The sequence below is a fragment of the Choristoneura fumiferana genome, chromosome 16 (assembly GCF_025370935.1).
Source record: "Choristoneura fumiferana chromosome 16, NRCan_CFum_1, whole genome shotgun sequence".
NCBI lineage: Eukaryota > Metazoa > Arthropoda > Insecta > Lepidoptera > Tortricidae > Choristoneura > Choristoneura fumiferana.
The window spans coordinates 12,295,338-12,314,932 of NC_133487.1; the positions used below are offsets into that span (position 1 = coordinate 12,295,338).

At 33.8% G+C, this 19,595-nt stretch overlaps 1 protein-coding gene and 1 pseudogene across 1 annotated transcript in view; both read right to left on the reverse strand.

The window, feature by feature from the left end:
• LOC141436583 (putative receptor-type tyrosine-protein phosphatase mosPTP-1) overlaps positions 1-4,612 on the reverse strand; it is a 50,180-nt gene extending 45,568 nt beyond the window's left edge. The window contains 2 exon segments of the mRNA XM_074099581.1: positions 3,873-3,983; positions 4,580-4,612. Coding sequence (XP_073955682.1) covers positions 3,873-3,983; positions 4,580-4,612 — 144 coding nt within the window.
• Positions 1,737-19,595, reverse strand: part of LOC141436211 (toll-like receptor 6) — a 141,955-nt pseudogene continuing 124,096 nt past the window's right edge.

Genomic DNA, 19,595 nt, shown 5'->3' on the forward strand with positions numbered 1-19,595 from the left:
ACGTAACGGTTAAAGTACACTTTGTATCATATTTAGAAATGTCACATTTTTGTTCATTTGTTTGTAATTTAAGTATTCATTTATTTTTTGACATAATTTTAGTGATTCTGGTTTTGTTTAATGGTGTATGTGTGTGTTTGTGTATTTTTTGTAATTTTCTATATTTTTGATTTTATTCATAATTTTCATTGAGGTTTAATGTAATATTTGTTCCGATATAATGGATTAAATGGGTTCTAGTATGTTTCTTCACTATAGTATTTATTGACTTTTCCAAGTATAATAAAAGTCGAATACAAAAACTAGGCAAACTTTGGATTATCGGTGATACTTGGTAATTCGGTGATACTGCGTTATAACCTTACGCTGAGTTCACCATTGTGACCATTGTGACATGAGTGGTGCAAGCAATTATATCGCTGCTAACCCGATTGACCAACTAACAGCTGCCATCGATTTTATATATATTTTATAGCTTGTACTTGCTTGCTTGCATAGTGAGATCTGTGTAAGATATTTAATAAATAGTATCACCGAATTACCAAGTAAATATCACCGAGAAGCCAAGGTTTGCCCCGCACATCCACAGAAAACCAGCGTTACTGCACATAATGTGCGGCAACACATGCTGAGTGGAGACCCTTTTTGGTATCCTGTCGTGTCACCAAGTAAAGTTTTAGTGCTAGTTTTAGTCTTAGTTTTAGGTGGTACTTATGGAGCCAAAATAAACCTTTCTTTCTTCATTTCTTCTTCACATTTTCATTTTCATACATTTTTGATTGTTGTTATATTGGTAAAGGACTTTGTAGGACTATTTTAACGTAGTAAGAGGGACAAGGCACAGTGTTGTAGCTGGAAAATATTGTTTTGTGTAAGGACGTGCAACAGGAAACTTTAATAAGATTGTCGCAGGAAGCCGTGACGAGGCAAGTCACGCTAATAATCGTTTTAATCTCGTCTTCTGTTGGCAATGACACACTTGATTAGGTCGGTTATAGTTTTTGTGCGATTGGCTCTAAAGTACCTCTTTTTCAGTGAGAAATTTTGTTTATCCCGCCCGATAATATTATAAATGCGAATGTTTGTAAGTCTGTTTGTATGTTACCTCTTCACGTCTAAACCACAGAACCGATTTAGATGAAATTTGGTATACAAATAGTTTGAGTCCTAGGGAAAGACTAAGAATAGTTTTTATCTCGGAAAATTTCATGTTCAATCATCATTGTCATTGTTGTGGTTGTCTCATTTCCTATTTATCTCTTACTCATTAACTGTGTTGTAATAATTACGTGTATATTTTTGTACGATGGTAAATAAAAAAATCTTTCATTCATTCATGTTTCCCGCGGGATAGCGATAAACGAATTCTACGCGGAAGGAGTCGCGGGCAAGAGCTAGTTATTATATATTACATTGGAAACGTAAAGTGGTAAGTGTACGGTTTCTAATATTTATTCAGATGATTTTGGTGGCTGAATACGCTGTAAGGACCACAGGTTTTTCTAAATTTTGTTCAAACATTGTTTGTTTTATTTTGCTGTTTTAATTTTCTGGTCTATTTTAATATTATGATACCGTGTAAAGTTAGTATTTTTATCCAACAAAATTATTGGCAGGTGTTTCAATAATACACAATTAATTTTGATGAATACAGAACTTTGTTACCAAAACATGATTTGAATACAACTTGACAATGTTGAATGTTTTTGGTACAGTAAATTGTTATAATATAATACAATGTTAGTGTACAAAGAATATACAATTATTGTAGATAGGTAACTGTTTCAAAATCATCATAATCATGCTCTATTTTATTCAATAATTAGTTATACTAATCATAAAATAATTTATAGCAGTTTTTCATATCGGCATGATAAATAAACTAACACGCATCGTAAACAATCATACATATAAGTATATTTGCAAACAATAATGAATGTTGCGATGTGCTTATTTACAAGATTTCAAAATGTGAGCTTTTTTATTAATAATACACAATTACTTAACATTTTCAAGTAAAGATTACTTACTGACTGTTGCAAGTAGTTTTAAATATAATAAAATAATTTTAGAGCATAGGTACGCCATTTTGTTTTGCTACCTAATTGTAACAAACATCCGATTAAACCAATTCCTGAAAATAATAAATTGGCTTGACAAATAAATAAAGACCACTGATGTTGCAATTATTCGTAAAAATAACAAAATAAATTAAAAGTATAGGTACGCCAACTTATTATAACTATAATTGTCACAAAAATCCCATAAAACTAATGTCAACATTTCTATTAATTGATTTGCTTTTAAGCTTTACATTGTGTCCGAATAAAATTAATTCTACGAACAAAAATGTTTTTGTTATTCAAATTGGAAAAATATTAGGTAACTATATTTCAAAGCAAACATTATAATATATATGTACCTACTTACTTAAACAACTATATTTTAAGGAATATGTACATACATTAGATAAGAAATAGTATTTGTACAGTTACACATAGTTTTATAATTATTTCATCGTGTGTCTTGAAACCTGGGACTATCTACCTACATTAAAAAAATAAATCTTAAATATTATTTCTTATAACTACGCTATAAAGTTAATATTTTTACAGCTATGGAAATAAAAACACTTAAATTAAAAGCTTAACTAAAAATCACAGCGAACGTTTTACATACTATTCAATAATTGTACCTTTTATTGATAAACTTAACAATGATTGCTGGTGTCACGTCTTACATCAAGATTTTCCTTCTTAAACCTAAGGTAGGTAAGTACTAAAGTTATTACAAAAAGTTGTATTTAAATAGAGTTAGAAGTAGTTTATAAAATTACCACATTTATCAAAAACATATTTATATAAAAGAGGGTTATAGATAGAGTAGGGAAATTTTGTAAATGTAGATTGTGTTATGTGATTTATAAATAGACTAACTAACAAAATATTTTGAAATGACTTCACGCGTCATCCTCATCATATCAGCATCTGCCACGCTCTTTGAAAATTTTAACTTTTTAATTTCATTGTAGGTAACAAATACTTTAGGGAAAAAAAATAAAATCCATTTTAGTACAATATGGGTACGTAAAATGACGAATCTAATACTAAAAATAAATGTTATTTTGTAATTGTCTCGAGATAATGTTAAATTTTATCACAATAAATTAATGTAATCAGTCGCATTTTGAGCATCTTTTCCAGCTCGCCTAGGTACGCCTTTATGAATGTTTGTAATGAGCTCAGTTGGTATATTGGAGTATGAAGACCCGCGATTCCGTTTCGTTCGATAAGTAAACTGAATACATTCTAACTTCGTCCATAAATGGCGCATTACTCGTTGCCCGTCATAAATATTCATTTTAGGCAACGATGAGGAAGTTTCACGCTTCTTCTCGGTTCCAAGTAAATGCAAGAAATATTAAGGAATTTATGAGCAAAAATGTTATTTTCTCAGAAAGAATCGCGAGCGGACAGAGCTCTGAAGTTGTTTATACTATGATAATATAAACATAACAAATAAACTAAGAAAATGTAGATTAGTCTGCGCGGTGTAGCTTTTTGTAGCGTTAGGGCTTGTTGCTTGCAATTAACAATTTGTTGAAACCAAAATATGGTGTGTTTAATGCAATTATGAATCCAACTTGAAATATTTAGTGTAGGTGTCATTCTCAGATGTCAGTATGAGTGAAATTTTACTCAGACTTTGTAATTCCAAGCATTCTATTTACACTTAAGCTATTTACAAACCGTAGATAAACAAGTTAACTGAATAATATTCACACTATCCACACCTTAACACTGAGTCTGTGGGCTCACAAGTGAGTCTGTGATCAAAGCAATGCTTCTCCGAGCTGGTCGAAGCCATCGTACCATCAGTCGCTCTCGATGGTCGAGTTGGAGGAACGACGGCGGCTGTACGGAGAGCAGAACTCTATCCTGGTGTCTGGCAACCAGGTGTACGCAGCGCGTTCCGAAGACGCACTGGAATAAAGAGAGTTTTGTTGTTAGTCTTTGCAAAAATATATAATATCAGCAAACACTGTCTGAATGGAATCGAGCGAGCGCATAAATCTCATTTAAAATGATAAAAATCTGTGTTTTATTTTGCTTGTTTTGGTTGTTGTTTGTTTGCTCGTTTGCCATCCAGTCGAATAATAATAATTCGTTTAAATAAAAAAATATCATAGGACAATTGACACTTATTGACCTAGCCGCAAACTAAGCAAAGCTTGTACTATGGATACTAGGCAACGGTTAAACATACTTTTATAGATTAACACATACTTAAATACATATTGAACGTCCAAGACCCGCGAGCAAAAATTCGTATTATTCAAACAAATATCTGTCCCGGCCGGGGATTGACCCGGGACCTCAAGTTTCATAGTCAGGTTCTCTATCAACTTTTTATAGCTATCCCGCAGGAATATGCAATTTTAAAACTATTCTATGTCTGATATAACTCAAGGATCTTAAAAACGAGCCTACTCCTTTCTCAAAGGGCCGGAAACGCATCCGTAACTCAACTTATGTTATGGATGTCCATGGGCGGCGGTGATTGCTTTCCATCTGGTTACCTGCCTGCTCGACTGCGCTATCATTAAAAACATGTTCTTTCGCGGGACTTAAACCATCTCTATACTAATTTCATCCCAATCAGTTCGGATAATGTCATGATTGATTAATCAATATCTTCACATTTTTGTTTCTTTTACGAAATTAGCAAGATTCAACTGCTAGGTCTACCAGTTCACGCGAGGGAGTCGACAGGTGAAGGTTTGTTAGGTACCTACCTATATATCAAAGTTAACAGAACAGGTATGATTATTTTATTTATTTATAATAATCGTCGTCTATAGAACATGAATGTTACTAATCTAGTTAGGTACTTCGTGATGTTAACAAAACGAGTTCATTTTATATTGTGGCAATCCGAACGGAAACTGATTTGCTTTGAGTACCCAATATCTTTAGCTGTACTTATGAATTAATAAGTATTTGCACATTATAACGGTTCAAAATGTATGTTAAAGGATTATATTATAGGATAAGATATACAATTTCAACAAGCCGGTTTAGCGTAGCTTGTTCTAAAATTTAATGAGCCGTGTTAAAGTTTGTTTCATGTCCAATTAACGTTTACAACGCTTAAAGCTTTCGACATGTCTGTTAAAGCAGTGCGTGATATAAAGGAACCAATCCACTAAAGCATATATAATACTTTGAATTAATTTGCAAATAAATTCCTTCTCTGCTCAATGAGTGAGTTAAGACAAAGATAGGTACGTAGGTACGTAAAATTAAAAATAGTAATAAGTTTATAAAAATAATTGATTGATTGAGATGTTACATTAAATGTCCCAGTGCTCGACATGCTAATGTCCAAATAGATGACTTCCTGCTGTCACCTTTATTGCTGATGATAAAAATTTCAAGATTGCACCTATTGGGACACTGACCAGCACTCGGATTTATATAAAATATAAAAATAATTAAATTTCAATAATAAGATCTAGCAAGTGATTTGGGTTTTTGTTTACTAGAGTATCCCAGGACTCCTGGGCCAGAAGTATTAATTACATTTCATAAAGCAGCAGATGGTAGGACCTTGTGCAAGGTCCGCCCGGATTGCTACTACCATCTTGCTCGCTAATCCTGCCATGAAATAGCAGTGCTTGTTGATCGGCGTGGAGAGTAAGACAGCCGGTGAAATTACTGGCACTTGAGGTATCCCATCTTAGGCCTTTAGGTTGGCAACGCATCTGCAATCCCCCTGGTGCTGCAGGTGTCTATGGGCGGTGGTAATCTCTTACCATCAGGAGACTCACTTGCTCGTTTGCCATCCAGTCGAATAAAAAATATATATTAGAAAATCTACTAATGGATATTAACTTTCAACTCAGTAATTCAATGCAAAAATAAAGAAAGTACTCATAATTTAGGCTTTTTGTTTGCTAGGCTAGAGTATCCTAGGAGTATTAATAACGTAACAGGACCATTAGAGAATCTGCTAATGAGGCTTAACTTTAACTTAATAAAGCCGCTTCGTCGGCTTAATGCTGCACTGCCTTGCGTTGGACCTCTCGCCTTAATGGTAATCTAGTGCAGCATTTACATGGACCAGCAGTAACAATTGGAACATGTCCATGGACAAAACAAAGGCATGGTTAAACCACAGCAACGTCGACATAATATTATCATAGTAATACCTAATACAACTAACAAGACAGTAGTCCTGACATCGACGTTAGGGGCAAGCTGCTTGCGTACACGCGTATCCAAAATGACATGGTCTGTGGTATCATTTAGAAAAATAAAGTTTGCGTTTTTTTTCTGACTTTTGCCTTATTCTTAATTCTCAACCTTTATCTCCACAACCTTTTTTTGCTATTACTAAAATATTTTGACTATAAATATTTTTATCTTTAGCACTTTTCTAAACCGTCTTTCATATACGTAACGGCTAATGACTGGGCTTATACTTTTTAGGACACATTAGGTCACAGACAGGGACAGGGCGCTTTTGCGCATTATTTTGCTTCGGGAAAGAAAATGAATCGTGTTTTCTTTTTGGATGCCAAATATTTTTTAAGGAATTAATCTATGTAAAAATGTATCATCGTAAATTGGCACAGAAGCCTCGGTTCTTGAGTGTGACTCTTACATGGCCCGCTTTTTTGTTGCGTTCTTAATTTTTAGCATATGTATGTTCGTTTAAATAAAAATATAGATAAATCTGCATCTACAAATAAAAAAATATTGATATCAGTAATTGTCATCAAGTTTGTATTAAATAAGTTGATTTAAGACGGTACTTGTTAACGCTTTAGCGGTCCCATAGATATCTCGATGAGTTTTTGGAGCGGCACGAAAAAGTGAAATTGCACCTACAAATTACTCGAAGAGCTTGATTAATCACAATATATCTTTGTCTGATACTTTGTTTAACTTAAACAAAGCATTTGTTTCGCGAAAGCGTGGTTTTGTTTATCTTTTATTTGTTCACTGCACCACTGTACAAAACGGAATGCAGGAAGTTTTCATTTGAGTACGTTTGACACAATTTTTATACGATCCAGGTATACAGTGTTCGCGCCTTCGAGTGCCACCTACGATCACTTGGGTAAACAGAAGGCAGTATTTACCTTTGTCTAGCTTGTTGTTTTAAGAGAAGCAGTAGAGAGCATAGGTCAGCGCTCTTGACATACTTTAGAGGAGCTTATAAGAGGTTTTAAGTGTACCTTACCTTTAGTCGTATTAATATCACAAGGGTGGGATTTTATAAAACGTCTATGATTTATTGGTGCTTCTCGATGAAATATTGCTACTTCCTAACCATATGCAATATACCATTTATTTGTGAAATATTGACGTTACCTACTTACCCTCTCGTATGCATAAAGACGTTCTATATTTTTTTATTTGAAAGCAGGGTTTTTAACGATGGTTCCTAGACATGTTTCATCAAATTCGGTTTAGCCGTTTTTGAGATACTGAACTTCGAAGTGACAAAGTCGGGGGTTTTCCAACTTTTCAGGGTCATGATTACCCATGTTTTTAACCCCCAACGCAAAAAGAGGGGTGGTATAAGGGTAAGGCCGCGAATTTTGACCAATTTGGACGTTTCAAATTTGGAACGCTGATAAAAAAAAACTGATAACACCTAGAGGTTTAATTTTTTTTTTATTATATGACACGATATAAACTCTCAAGGTCGCAAATGAGATAATTGATTTAAACCCTTTTAAAAAAATAATAAAAATATATTACCGTCCAAAACGTAACGAAAATTGACTATTTTTTTTTGACCACGAGTACTTAATACCTTATTATTTTCATGCTATTTAACTTCTCATGATCATGATTTTGTTTAAACAAAATTTTATGATATAACGATAGTCCTACCGATTGCGGAATCATGATAATCAAATAATTTTCATGTTTTATATTTATTTCTTTTCACGTGCCAAAAAACCACGTTTTCGTTACGAATACTTAGGTGACGCTTAATTAAGCTACCTTTAACGCCAATTTCGGTAGAAATTTGTTTTTGTACACTGGCAACTAATACTCTAATAGGGCAACATCGATGAGATAAATAAATCTCATCAGTTTGTTGACAAACAGCAATCAAAAGTGACGCGGAGGTTTTTTTTCGAAAAAACGTCGAAAGTGCTTGTTGGATTTTAAGGGTAAGTAGTGATTATTTTTAACTGGTTGTTTTTTCATACGATAGGGTAATCTTTTCCATGTAAGTGGCATGTGTTATTATGTTCAAAATGTCGTTATTCACCATGATAAACGATTTTTTGTATAAAATACGTTACACTTTCGTTACGATTACGTTACATTTTTACAAAATGCTACGTATTTTGTACATAACGTAACGAAAAAATGTGGTAAAGGGAAGTTCACACAGAAAATTCTAACTTACACCAGTTTATTATTAGGTTTCCAATGACTGCACGCACAGTAAGTTAGTTAGATGGATATTTTGAAGTTAAATAAATTTTAATCTGTAGGTGCAGGGATCGGCACAAGAGAATTGTGGCGAGTTCTGTGTTCACGTCCTGCTACATGCATAGCGTATTTAAAGTGAGAGACAAACGGAGAAATTCACTTACCTACTTAGTTCATTTGTTACCTAAACTTAATAATCATAATAATTTATTTCCAAAAACATCTTTTTACATTGTCCACTTAACTAAGATACTACTTCCTAAATTGGTAAAACCTGTGATTTAGGGTTTTGGCCATTTCTTTGAGGTATTTAATAGCTTGTACAGTCGAAGTCACAAGCATGCTCACAACTAGGTGGTAGGACCTTGTGCAAGGTCCGCCCGGATTGCTACCACCATCTTCCTCGCTAATCCTGCCGTGAAGCAGCAGTGCTTGCACTGTTGTGTTTCGGCGTGGTGAGTAAGACAGCCGGTGAAATTACTGGCACGTGAGGTATCCCATCATAGGCCTCTAGGTTGGCAACGCGTCTGCAATACCCCTGGCGTTGCAGATTTTTATGGGCGGTGGTGATCTCTTACTCATTTGATCGTTTGCCATCCAGTCGAATAAAAAAAAACCACATCCAAATTCGTTATGCTTATAAATGTGCACCTTATTGTCAGTGTTAGAGAGGCATGTAAAGATACTCTTTTGGAAAGATGTTCGTCAACTAGAGGGTACTTCTACTTCCACATTCTCATGTTTAGCTCTATAGATCTCATATAGGACAGATTTAAGATCAGTATCGTCAGAAAGTTCTAGTAAAAAAAAACTTCACTTTATTATATGACATGTATTTTTTTTTTCATACATGCGTTATCTAATGGGAATTTTTACCAGTTTGATCTAGGCTTTATAAAAATTTGCGTTACGTTTTATGGTAACGTCACGTATTTTTTTTATGTTATTTCTATGTCACATTGGTTAAAATTCGCGGCCTTACCCATAAGTTTGACCGCTATGTGTGTCTGTCTGTCTGTGGCACCGTAGCTCTTAATAAACGGGTGAACCGATTTGAATGCGATTTGTTATTTGAAAGCAGGTTTTCTAGCTATGGTTCTTAGAAATGTTTTTATTTATACAATTATAATAAGGAAATTAAAACGGTCAGTAGGTTCATAATATGATATTTAGTTCGATAGGAAAATAAGAGAGATTGCAAATGTGTTACTACGTAAAGGGTTAAGGTGAAATTCCTCCAAATTCAGATAGAGTCATGTCATAGGTAATGATGCGTATGTATATGACGGCTAATCTACTTCATACGGTCAGTTAATTGTATGGCATGTAGTAGGATAACGGTGTAATTGGCGGGTTAATCTTATGACCGATTATCCTCCAGACCCTCGGTTGAAGGCCAGGCGGCCAGAGGCTTTTGTAACCAACGTCGAAACTAAACAATTATCTAACTACGTAATACAATTTGTGTTTGTATATACAAGTTACAAATAGGATGAGTGAGTAACAAATGAAATAGAGACAGTTACAAATTGTTTTTTTTTTTATAAACTGATGAGTCGATTTTAGAAAACAAAGTGGTGCCTATTGCTGCGTAATTATTTGCAAAATTGCCTTTTTTTGTGTCATAATCATGATTTATTTATTTTTACTGATTTGACAATTACTTTAAGAAAACACAAATAAAAAGTATAACTAACAACCATTTGTTTTTATTTTGTGTATAAAAATAATCATTTAACTGTATAGTATATTTAAATTTACAAACGTATTGTAATAGATTTGATGATATTTTTATGATGTTTTAGGTAGGTACAAAATAAATAGTTTTACTCTACCTTCAAATGAACACTGCTTAGGCCTACCCTTAACACTCGTCATGGTACACAAGGATATCATAAGCGAAGTAAATGGAAAGCGAGTCGAAGACTATTAAAAGGGAATAAAGACCTTGCAGACATCACAGTCACTGCGAACGAAATCCAATTTGAAATAAGTGCCTGCTGAATTAATCCAGCCACTTTGAACGGACCGGATGAAATTTCTGGTATTTTTCACGTCTAGCAATAAAAAAGAGCCCTCCAGTTGGGAAAGATGAGTAATAGCCTCGCCCGGAGCTCTGGAGAAGTGTAAGGAATAATATTATTATGCTCCTACTGTGAGAACCTCTTTAATCCTAGAACGTAAGTTTTGCGTTTTGCGTGGTCTGAGGAAGCCCGGGAGAAATGGAATACATAGATAAAATCAGTGCCGACGGAACATATTGTAGTCGTTTGATAAGACTTATGGCTCTATCCCTCTTGTTACTTGAGCATTTTATTCACAGCTCAAAAATATACGTACATTTTGTTTGCAAAGTCGCTACAACTTTGCTTTGCTTTCAATTTTAGTTGAGATTAAAATATTCATTTTATAAATTGACGAATACTTAAGTCTTGTTGCCATATTATATTATAATCCTATGATGATATAAAAGCCTGTAGGCTTGTTACTTTTCATATTTCAGTGCCAAATTACGAAACACGGTACAACTTTCTTAAATATAACTCCAGTGCGTGATATTACACTAGAAAACTTGACATCGATATGCTAAGAAACCCGTCCGTAGATATATCACGTACATTCCTCGGTGACATAACGTTTATGAGAAACTAGGTGTTGCCCGCGACTTCGTCCGCGAAAAATTTATTTGTCACGCGCCCGCGGGAATTAAAAAGTTTTCCGGTATAAAAACTATCCTATATTCTCAGGGTCTAAAAATATCTTCATACTAAATAGCTGTTACTGGTGCTTCATCAGCGAAAAACTCGTTTACCACGCACCCCCGGGAATTATACAATTTTCCGGGATAAAACTATACTATGTCCTTTTCAGGGTCTCAAACTATCCCCACGCCAAATTTCATCATGGTCAGTTGAGTACTTTAGCCGTAAAAGCGTAACAAACAAACATACTCACTTTCGCGTTTATAATATTATTAAGGAAGTCTTGTACAAACACTTGAAAATGTCATTACACTACCAGTTACGAAATTGAGTAAGCGTGACTAATAATATCTCGATTTGGGTGTCAAGCAAAGAAAAATCAATAAGCAGAAGTACGCACGTGATAAAACATTTTTTGGAGACGTAACTTTATTAATAACAAGTCAGTCTGTGACAAAAATAAAAACCGACGGTTCTAGTTAAATATAAATCAGCATAAAAAGTAATTTTATGTTACCTAGATCCAGCATAAATACCAACTTTCGAGCATGAGAAGTGAAAAAAATTGTCTGTGGCTGTTGGCACCTGATTGCCTTGGCCTTAGACAAAGATTTTACTTTAACACTAGAGCAGGGGTCTCAAAGCCGCAGTACTGAAAAGATTGGAACCCCTGCGCTTAAACAACTTGAACCTAAATCTTCCAAAGGTTTTTTAAAATTTAACCCCCTTATTTTTAGACGCATGTTAAACTTCTGTTAATTTAGCGTATAGCGTATAAAAATACACAATTTTCTATATTATAAGAGGTTTATTACTTTTTACGAATAAAGGGGCTAGACTCGAACGGATAACTCCAAAGCTCACTAATTATGCATTCAAAAAGATGTTTAATTACCATCTAAATCTAAGTAATTAGAAAGTAACGAACTTGAATAACTTTTCTTCTTGAAATTAACAAGTGAATGCTTTACGAACTTAAATTAAAAGTTGCATGAAATTCTTGAAGTCTGGAAAACGAGCAGTTAATTCAATTATAAAATTATGGACTAAGTTGAAATGTTTGTCAGTAGTCAATCATAATTAAAAAATTTGGTAAAAAGCGAAAGTTGAATGATAATTTATGTTTATACATATAATTATAAAATAAATGTAATACTTAATGAAATTATTGTGGAATTATGAATTGTGGATAAAATGTTACAAAAAAAACCTACAATGTCATAATGCGTGTCCCATATAACCCATGATCAGTAGAAATAACTACAATTGAAGAAAAAACTACACTAACCACTTAATCAACACTTAATTTCAAGTAGGCTATATTTAAGTTATTATTCAACAAGCAGCAACAAGTTTGTTTAGCGCTAAACCTGCTCCAATTGAAATAGGCATTACCTAAGTTAACTCTTACCCTAACTAATTAACCTAAGTTAACTCTTCATCTTAGACAGGTAAATAGACAGACAATTAGGTAATTAGGTCTTAGACAGGTAATTAGGTAGTGTTTTTTGATTTTCCAATTTGGGTTATTGTTCCAGATTGTGATGTTACTTAAGTGATGCTCATTAATTATTTAGTAACGCAGGTATCAGAAAGTAATGGAACAATATAATAATCAAAAATTTTATAACAAAAAATTGAACCGACTACAAAAAACTATGAAAATATTTTTCTACCAGTCTGAAGTCGGTGCCTCAGCACGAGCCAGCAGGAGTGGACCTATAGTCATCTACCTCACCTACAAAATACTTATACATTGGGCTTCAATCACTCCTGCTGGCTCGTGCTGTGATGAGGCACTGGTAGAAAATTATTTTCAGTTTTTTGTAGTCGGTTAAATTTTTTGTTATAAATTTTTTTTTCACGCTTTTTAGTACAAAAGATCTAAGATACAATATATTAATGTCAACTGCTCGTCACCTATTACGGAAAATTGCTTTTTTCGATGCAGAGACGTTCATTATTGAGGAGTCCAGGTGCTTCGTCACCCATTCCATTTCACCATATGCATTACGATGAGCTTAAATTGCTTAGAAACTGTGTTAAAGTAATTTAAATTCAACCCGTGAGGTACTAGTCACTCCGTTGGTCAAATGTAGTCTTCATCATCAGTTCCACTTCACCAAATGATGATTTTCAAGAGCAAATGCACGGGTTACTACTAAATATACCTATCGAAATTACCACAGGTATCCCTTCCATATTTGAAGAGTTTCTTCGATTACCTTAGGATCCAATCATCAGATCCTGATTTGGTGCTTATGGGACCTAATTGAAAGCATTCCTAGCCGAACGAAAAAAAAATTTGACATCGGTTCATAAATGACGGAGTTCTGAGGTAACAAACATAAAAAAAATACAACCGAATTGATAACCTCCTTTATTTGAAGTCTGTTAAACATAGATTTTTAAATGATTCCTGGTTACATATTTTATTTTTCTACAAAATAACAACGTTCTTCCGCAATTTGAAACATTGGAAGTTCATTAAAGACATTAGAAAATATGCTTTACTTTGCTAATTAATTATTAGATATTAATCTGTAGTATTTTTACAATATTTAGGTACTTTAATTGGGGAAAAGAATATAATAGCTAAAACGCGAAACTCACCTTAGTATTTTGGTGAAATTCATAAAATAAGAATTACTTTAGTTTTAAAATTAAACTCTATTTGAATATTCTCTTTTCATTGTTAAATTTGAAGTCATATAAAATATGTAATCGTATTTCCTGTCAAAAATATTTAAGATAGGCAAGATTTAAGTAAATATAATGTTCCAAAAATTTTAATTATTTTATCACTAATTTTTTCATATTCATATTCTATTCATTTATTCGATTTAAGTGGGGGGTATCAGATACCCTCTAGTTCTCTGTCCGTAGTAATTACAAAATGCAGGCTCCAAATACCTATTGCACGAGGTCACTCTGAGGCTGGGAATATAATTCCTACATATTTTTAAGTCTGAGCAATTATACCTACTGATAAATTGCTAACAAGTATTTCATATTGTTCACTATTAGTTATTTTGACTCGAAAGTAAAAAATTAAGAAAATGGTTACGCCTTGCCCTCAGCAGTGCTTTGGTGGCACAAACTGGGCATACCGAGAATTGACTGTGCAAACAGATGCAACGGTCAAAATGGAAGGTCCATTGTGCTGTAACGTATTCATTTGTATGGCAAGCCCAATATTGACAGTGTGGAACTTGTTTCGTGCGTGTAAATAAAGAAACAAAGCGTACGTGGAACAAGCTACCTCATTATTAAATAGCCATGGCGGTTAGTCATTTGATTTGTCAAAACCTTTAAAACAGAGTAAAAAAATCATGTTCTCATTTATTGATTAGGTACCTACCAATGGTCTTATTTAAATTTATAATTATTATTTACCAGCCGATTTTATTTTAATTTAGCCACGGTACCGTGAGAAATAATAAACGGTAATTGAAATGAACTGATTATAAATTGAAAATTACGTTTTGATATGACATCTTAATTCCTCGTAAACTACAGAAGACGATTAACGCCTTTTCAAATATTAATAATAATTTCCAAATAATTACATTTGCCGTATTAATTTGATGACTTCCTTGTACATGCGACCGTAAGTTAAATAAAACTCAGGAAATTAAAATTTAGCATCTTTGGTGGTCTCGCCTATTATAATTAGCATTCGACAAATACACTCGTATGATGCGATAAACGTGTTATAAAACAAGTCTGTGCTTTACGACTTTACATCCGAGTCCCAACTCTCAGTAATTTCTACATCCTTCATTGTTGCGTCGCTTCCATTAAGTTTATTAATTATTAATGCGTTTTTTATGGTTCATAAACGGAGGCTTAAGGCGATCGAAGATCTTACAACGTTTTTAACAGCTAGCTTTATGTCCGATTATCTAACTAATGTTTCGAACAACATAATGAAAATGCTTGTTGGTTTTGGGGCTCAGAAAGTATTAATTCGATAAAAGCTTTTACTGCCTTTGTATATACAAAGATATATATCTCATTTTAAATCTATCGGTAACATGAAGTTTCACCACGTTGTAATTTTATTTTGAGTGTTTAAAAACAAAAACAACGTATCGATTTAGAGTTAATGTGGCTAATAAACACGCAAACCCTTAATAAACACCGTTAGATGATACAAGGGGAGTGAAATGGCTTTTGTGAACCGGCAATCGGGCATGGGAACTAAAGTTTAAACAATTCCCTCAAATCTGTATGGTAGTCAATTTATTATGGAGATAAACGCATTGTAATATAACCGCTACTGACCAGTCAACCCCCGGTCAGTGTTACGGGGGTGTTTCACTGTGTATGTGGATAAATTATTATTGCTTTTCTATTTAAACACAAATGATTGGTTTAAATACAACCTGGCAGGTACGAGAATAATATGTACAATTTGTTAAATAGAAAATGATAGTATTATTTTATTAAATATGAGAAAATCTTGTATGCGTACATATACTTAGTTAGTTTTAACTAACCACCACCACCACGGACCATAACCACGGATTTATAAATGAGAAAGAGACAGTTGAACCTATAGTTAATTCCACATTTCGAACGTTCAAAGTATGTAATCAGTAGTATTCTCTTGTCATTTTATATGTACATACCACCGGTTTGACATTCGAAAGAACTAAGCCAATTCTATGTCAGGAAAATTTGTTGGCTTCATATCGCGTCGTTGCTGTCGCTCTAATGAACGACCAGTCTGCCGATAGATAGCTGGGACATAGGCAATTGGGACACATACAGTCACGATGCGTAGTGTTTCGCTTTTCACGATATCGCACGTGACGCCATTCATAAGTCTAAAGTTATTAGCAATATCCAACTTTAAGCAATAAAATTTAAAGGAGGTTTTAGCTCGGCTTGCTTTATAGTTCGACATTTCAAAGTAACATTCTGTCTACCAATTTTATTTTACGTTTGATTTCTATCAATGGAATTGCTACATGGAAAGCAGTAAATTCCAGGCAAACGTATTTGCAGCAATGCTGTTCGGTTTGAATGATTTAGTTTAATTAAATCCGCAAGTAACTTCCTATACGAGGGATTTACCCTGTAAATGCCAGTGATGTGACAGATGGTATTAACCCAATAAGATTAAGATCGTTAAGGTCATGTCTTTGAATGAGGAGGCACTGATTTTAAGGGTACCAATTAATCCCACTAATATTCTTACTAATATTATAAATGTGAAAGTTTGTAAGTCTGTTTGTTTGTTTGTTTATTTGTTTTTTTGTTGCTTCATCACGTCTAAACCGCTGAACCGATTTAAATGAAATTCGGTATGCAGTTAGTTTGAGTCCCGGGGAAGGATATAGGATAGTTTTTTTATCCAGGAAAGTTAGGTAGATGGTTCCCGCGGGATAGTGGAAACCAAATTCTACGCGGTCAGAGTCGCGGGTAACAGCTAGCTTTGAAATAAAAGAAGTGGTTATATAGGGATTTTTAAGTTTGAGATCTGTATAATTTACATTGGTATACATAGTTTTGAAGAAGAAATTTTGAGAAGCAATTTATAAAGCGGCTTTCTTAAATCACCTGTGACTCAGGATAGTTAATACTTGCTTACTATAAAAAATAATTTACGATTTCTTATAATTTTAAAGATGAGGTTGAAAAGTGTTTTCTAACTAAATAAACACATTACTGTCAATTTGTAGCCACAATTACACTAATATGCGTACACAACAAAGTAGCTAAGCAACAATAAAAAAATCGACAAAATTACACAATAGCTCCACAACACTATAAGCGGAAATGACATAGTGCGTGATATGCGGAAACGTATTTAATGAAACGCGAGGGGTGACCGCGCTGCGTGGGTCCGACCAGAGTAACGCACACATGGTTGTGTGTGTCATTGTTTGGGTCCCACCGAGCTGACGCACACTAAGAGTATCGCATATAGTGTGCTTGCATGCGGGATGTTGGTAACAGAAATGCGGCAAACCAAAAATTATAACGTGCGATAAAAGGAATAATGGTTAACAATTGAATTTTGTTTTAGGAAATGTGAGAGATAATTATAAGCATTGTGTCATTAAAATAATGTTATTCCTAATAATAATCTGACTAATTTGTTTAACGTTACCAGATTAAAGAAGTAGAAACCCTAGTAACACCGGTGGGCACAGGCTTACTATTAGAACGATAAAAAAATATGTGAACAACAAAAGCTCGAACAGAATAGTAGTGAATGGATTGTTCAGTTGAGTGTTACACTCTTGGTAAAAAAATAAGAAACTGCAATGCGATGCAAAAAAAGTTCGTATTTTCTATGAAATTAATTAATTAAAAAAAAAAATTAATTTGTATTTCACAGTATGGCTATCATATAAAAAATACCTACTAGTGTTTTTTTGCGAATTGATTATTTTCGAATTCTTATTTGTATCACGAAGCCTCATTTTTTTTGTTTAATTTCGTTATTTATAATTATGTCAACGGAAGTACCCTATAGGTTTCCCTCCACATGACCCTGAGGGAAGTGATTTATTAATAATCCTTTTTTACCTTTAAGGACGGAACCCTTAAAAATAGTGAACAATTAAATGTTAAAAACAGTGAACTATTCACCCATTTTTGCTACAGGCATTGAAACTCGAAGTACTTACCATAACTCATTTATTACATTTGTTAAAAAAATATTAAGAAAAAATGAAATGCACTTTTTATCAAATTAACGGAAAAAATCTCTTCATAATTTTAACTAAAACTCTGCGGGGCTAAGGCGCAATTGATTTTCGATATCCGACAACCCATTGTTACATTTCGACAATAGCCGATATAGCTTATTAGCGAATATAGTTACGTTTAGCTAAATAGCTCGGGGTCAAACCAATAATTCAAACTCCCCGGGAGACGCAGAAGTTATTCAAACTATTTCGATAGTATACCTACTCGATTAACATGTTGCGATTTCCCCTAGCAGTAACACAGTCACAGTAATTTAAGACTAGTAATTTGGTACGTGAGGTTGTTCAGGCAATTTACAGTTATGTTATTAAGGCTTATTAAAGCAGCGGGGTTTGTGATCACTGTTCGATTATGGTGTATTACTGGTTACTTGACGTATTTGCGTTGGCCGTATGAGTATTGAAACTGGAACGCGTCTATCGCTTTAAGTAGATTTGTTATGGAAAAGTATTAATTGGCGATATCTTTTATGACGGAACTGCAGGTTCTAACCAAGTTTTCTAATAATAGTTTGTGTATGGACCTACATAAAAATACTTTGAGGTTATACTTTGTTTATTAACTAGTTTCAAAAAGGATAAAAGATTCTATAATTCATCTGCATGTTAATTGTTTTATGACAAATTATTGAGCAAATTATTGTTTCTGTTTTAAGTTAAAAATATGTCTAACTGTTGAGTAAAAATTGCACTTACATATAATGTAAAGTCCTTTTGTCAAGTTTAGGTTAAACTGGCCAGAATACACATATTTTTCATGTCATACAAATTTAATAAAATTTAACGCACCGTTAATCTAACGCATACCATAAAGATGGCAAATATCCACGTGTAATTATTAAATAAATAGGAAAACGTTTTTGTCTGTTGAAAACACAGCAATAACGTATAAGCCCACAGAATTTTACGCACATAAGCAATAAACATCTTCCGTGAGAATCATAAACAAATCTAATGAATAGCGACCCCATCACTGAATACGCAATAATGACCCGTTTTAGCCGTTAATAAAAAATATAATAAATAAAATGCAGTATAAACGGTGGACTGCGACTAAATATTATACTGTAATAAATTACGGTACACCCCGAATTTAGCGATTGCTGCGCACACGGCACACGCTTAACTAACTCTGCACAACCCTACGCTTATGCACGACATTGAGTTTCATTATAACTTAGGACAACCCTACGGTTAAACTTGACATTCAATTTCATTGTGCAACAAAAATGTTCGCACCGACAACGCGCACTTATTATTTATTATGACCCCGCATGTGTCACTTTTAAAAAAGCACACAAAGAGATGGTCGAGATTATTACATCTTTCCGAGTTTAATTGTACACAATGGTTAAACAACAAAAGCTGAATTCTACATTTGTAACAGACGTGCGCTATGAATGCAACTCTACAAGGACAATGCAACTGCATTTGCTGCGGCTTCGATTTTGAAAGAGTGCTCGGTGAAATTTGAATGATAAAAGTTGATAACTTCAGCCCATGCTCGCCTCGTACCTATATGAATAAATGAAGATATATTAATCTAGTTGGGGTTAAATTGTTATTAAGACTATGATAAATGGTTTTTGTTAATGGAGCATAGATTAAGGAGCGGTCTGCGTTACCACGGTTAAAAGTTGCGTCGGTTAACCCGTGACATAGTGTGTAAATTAATCTCAATTATTAACATGTTAGTTTCGATCGTT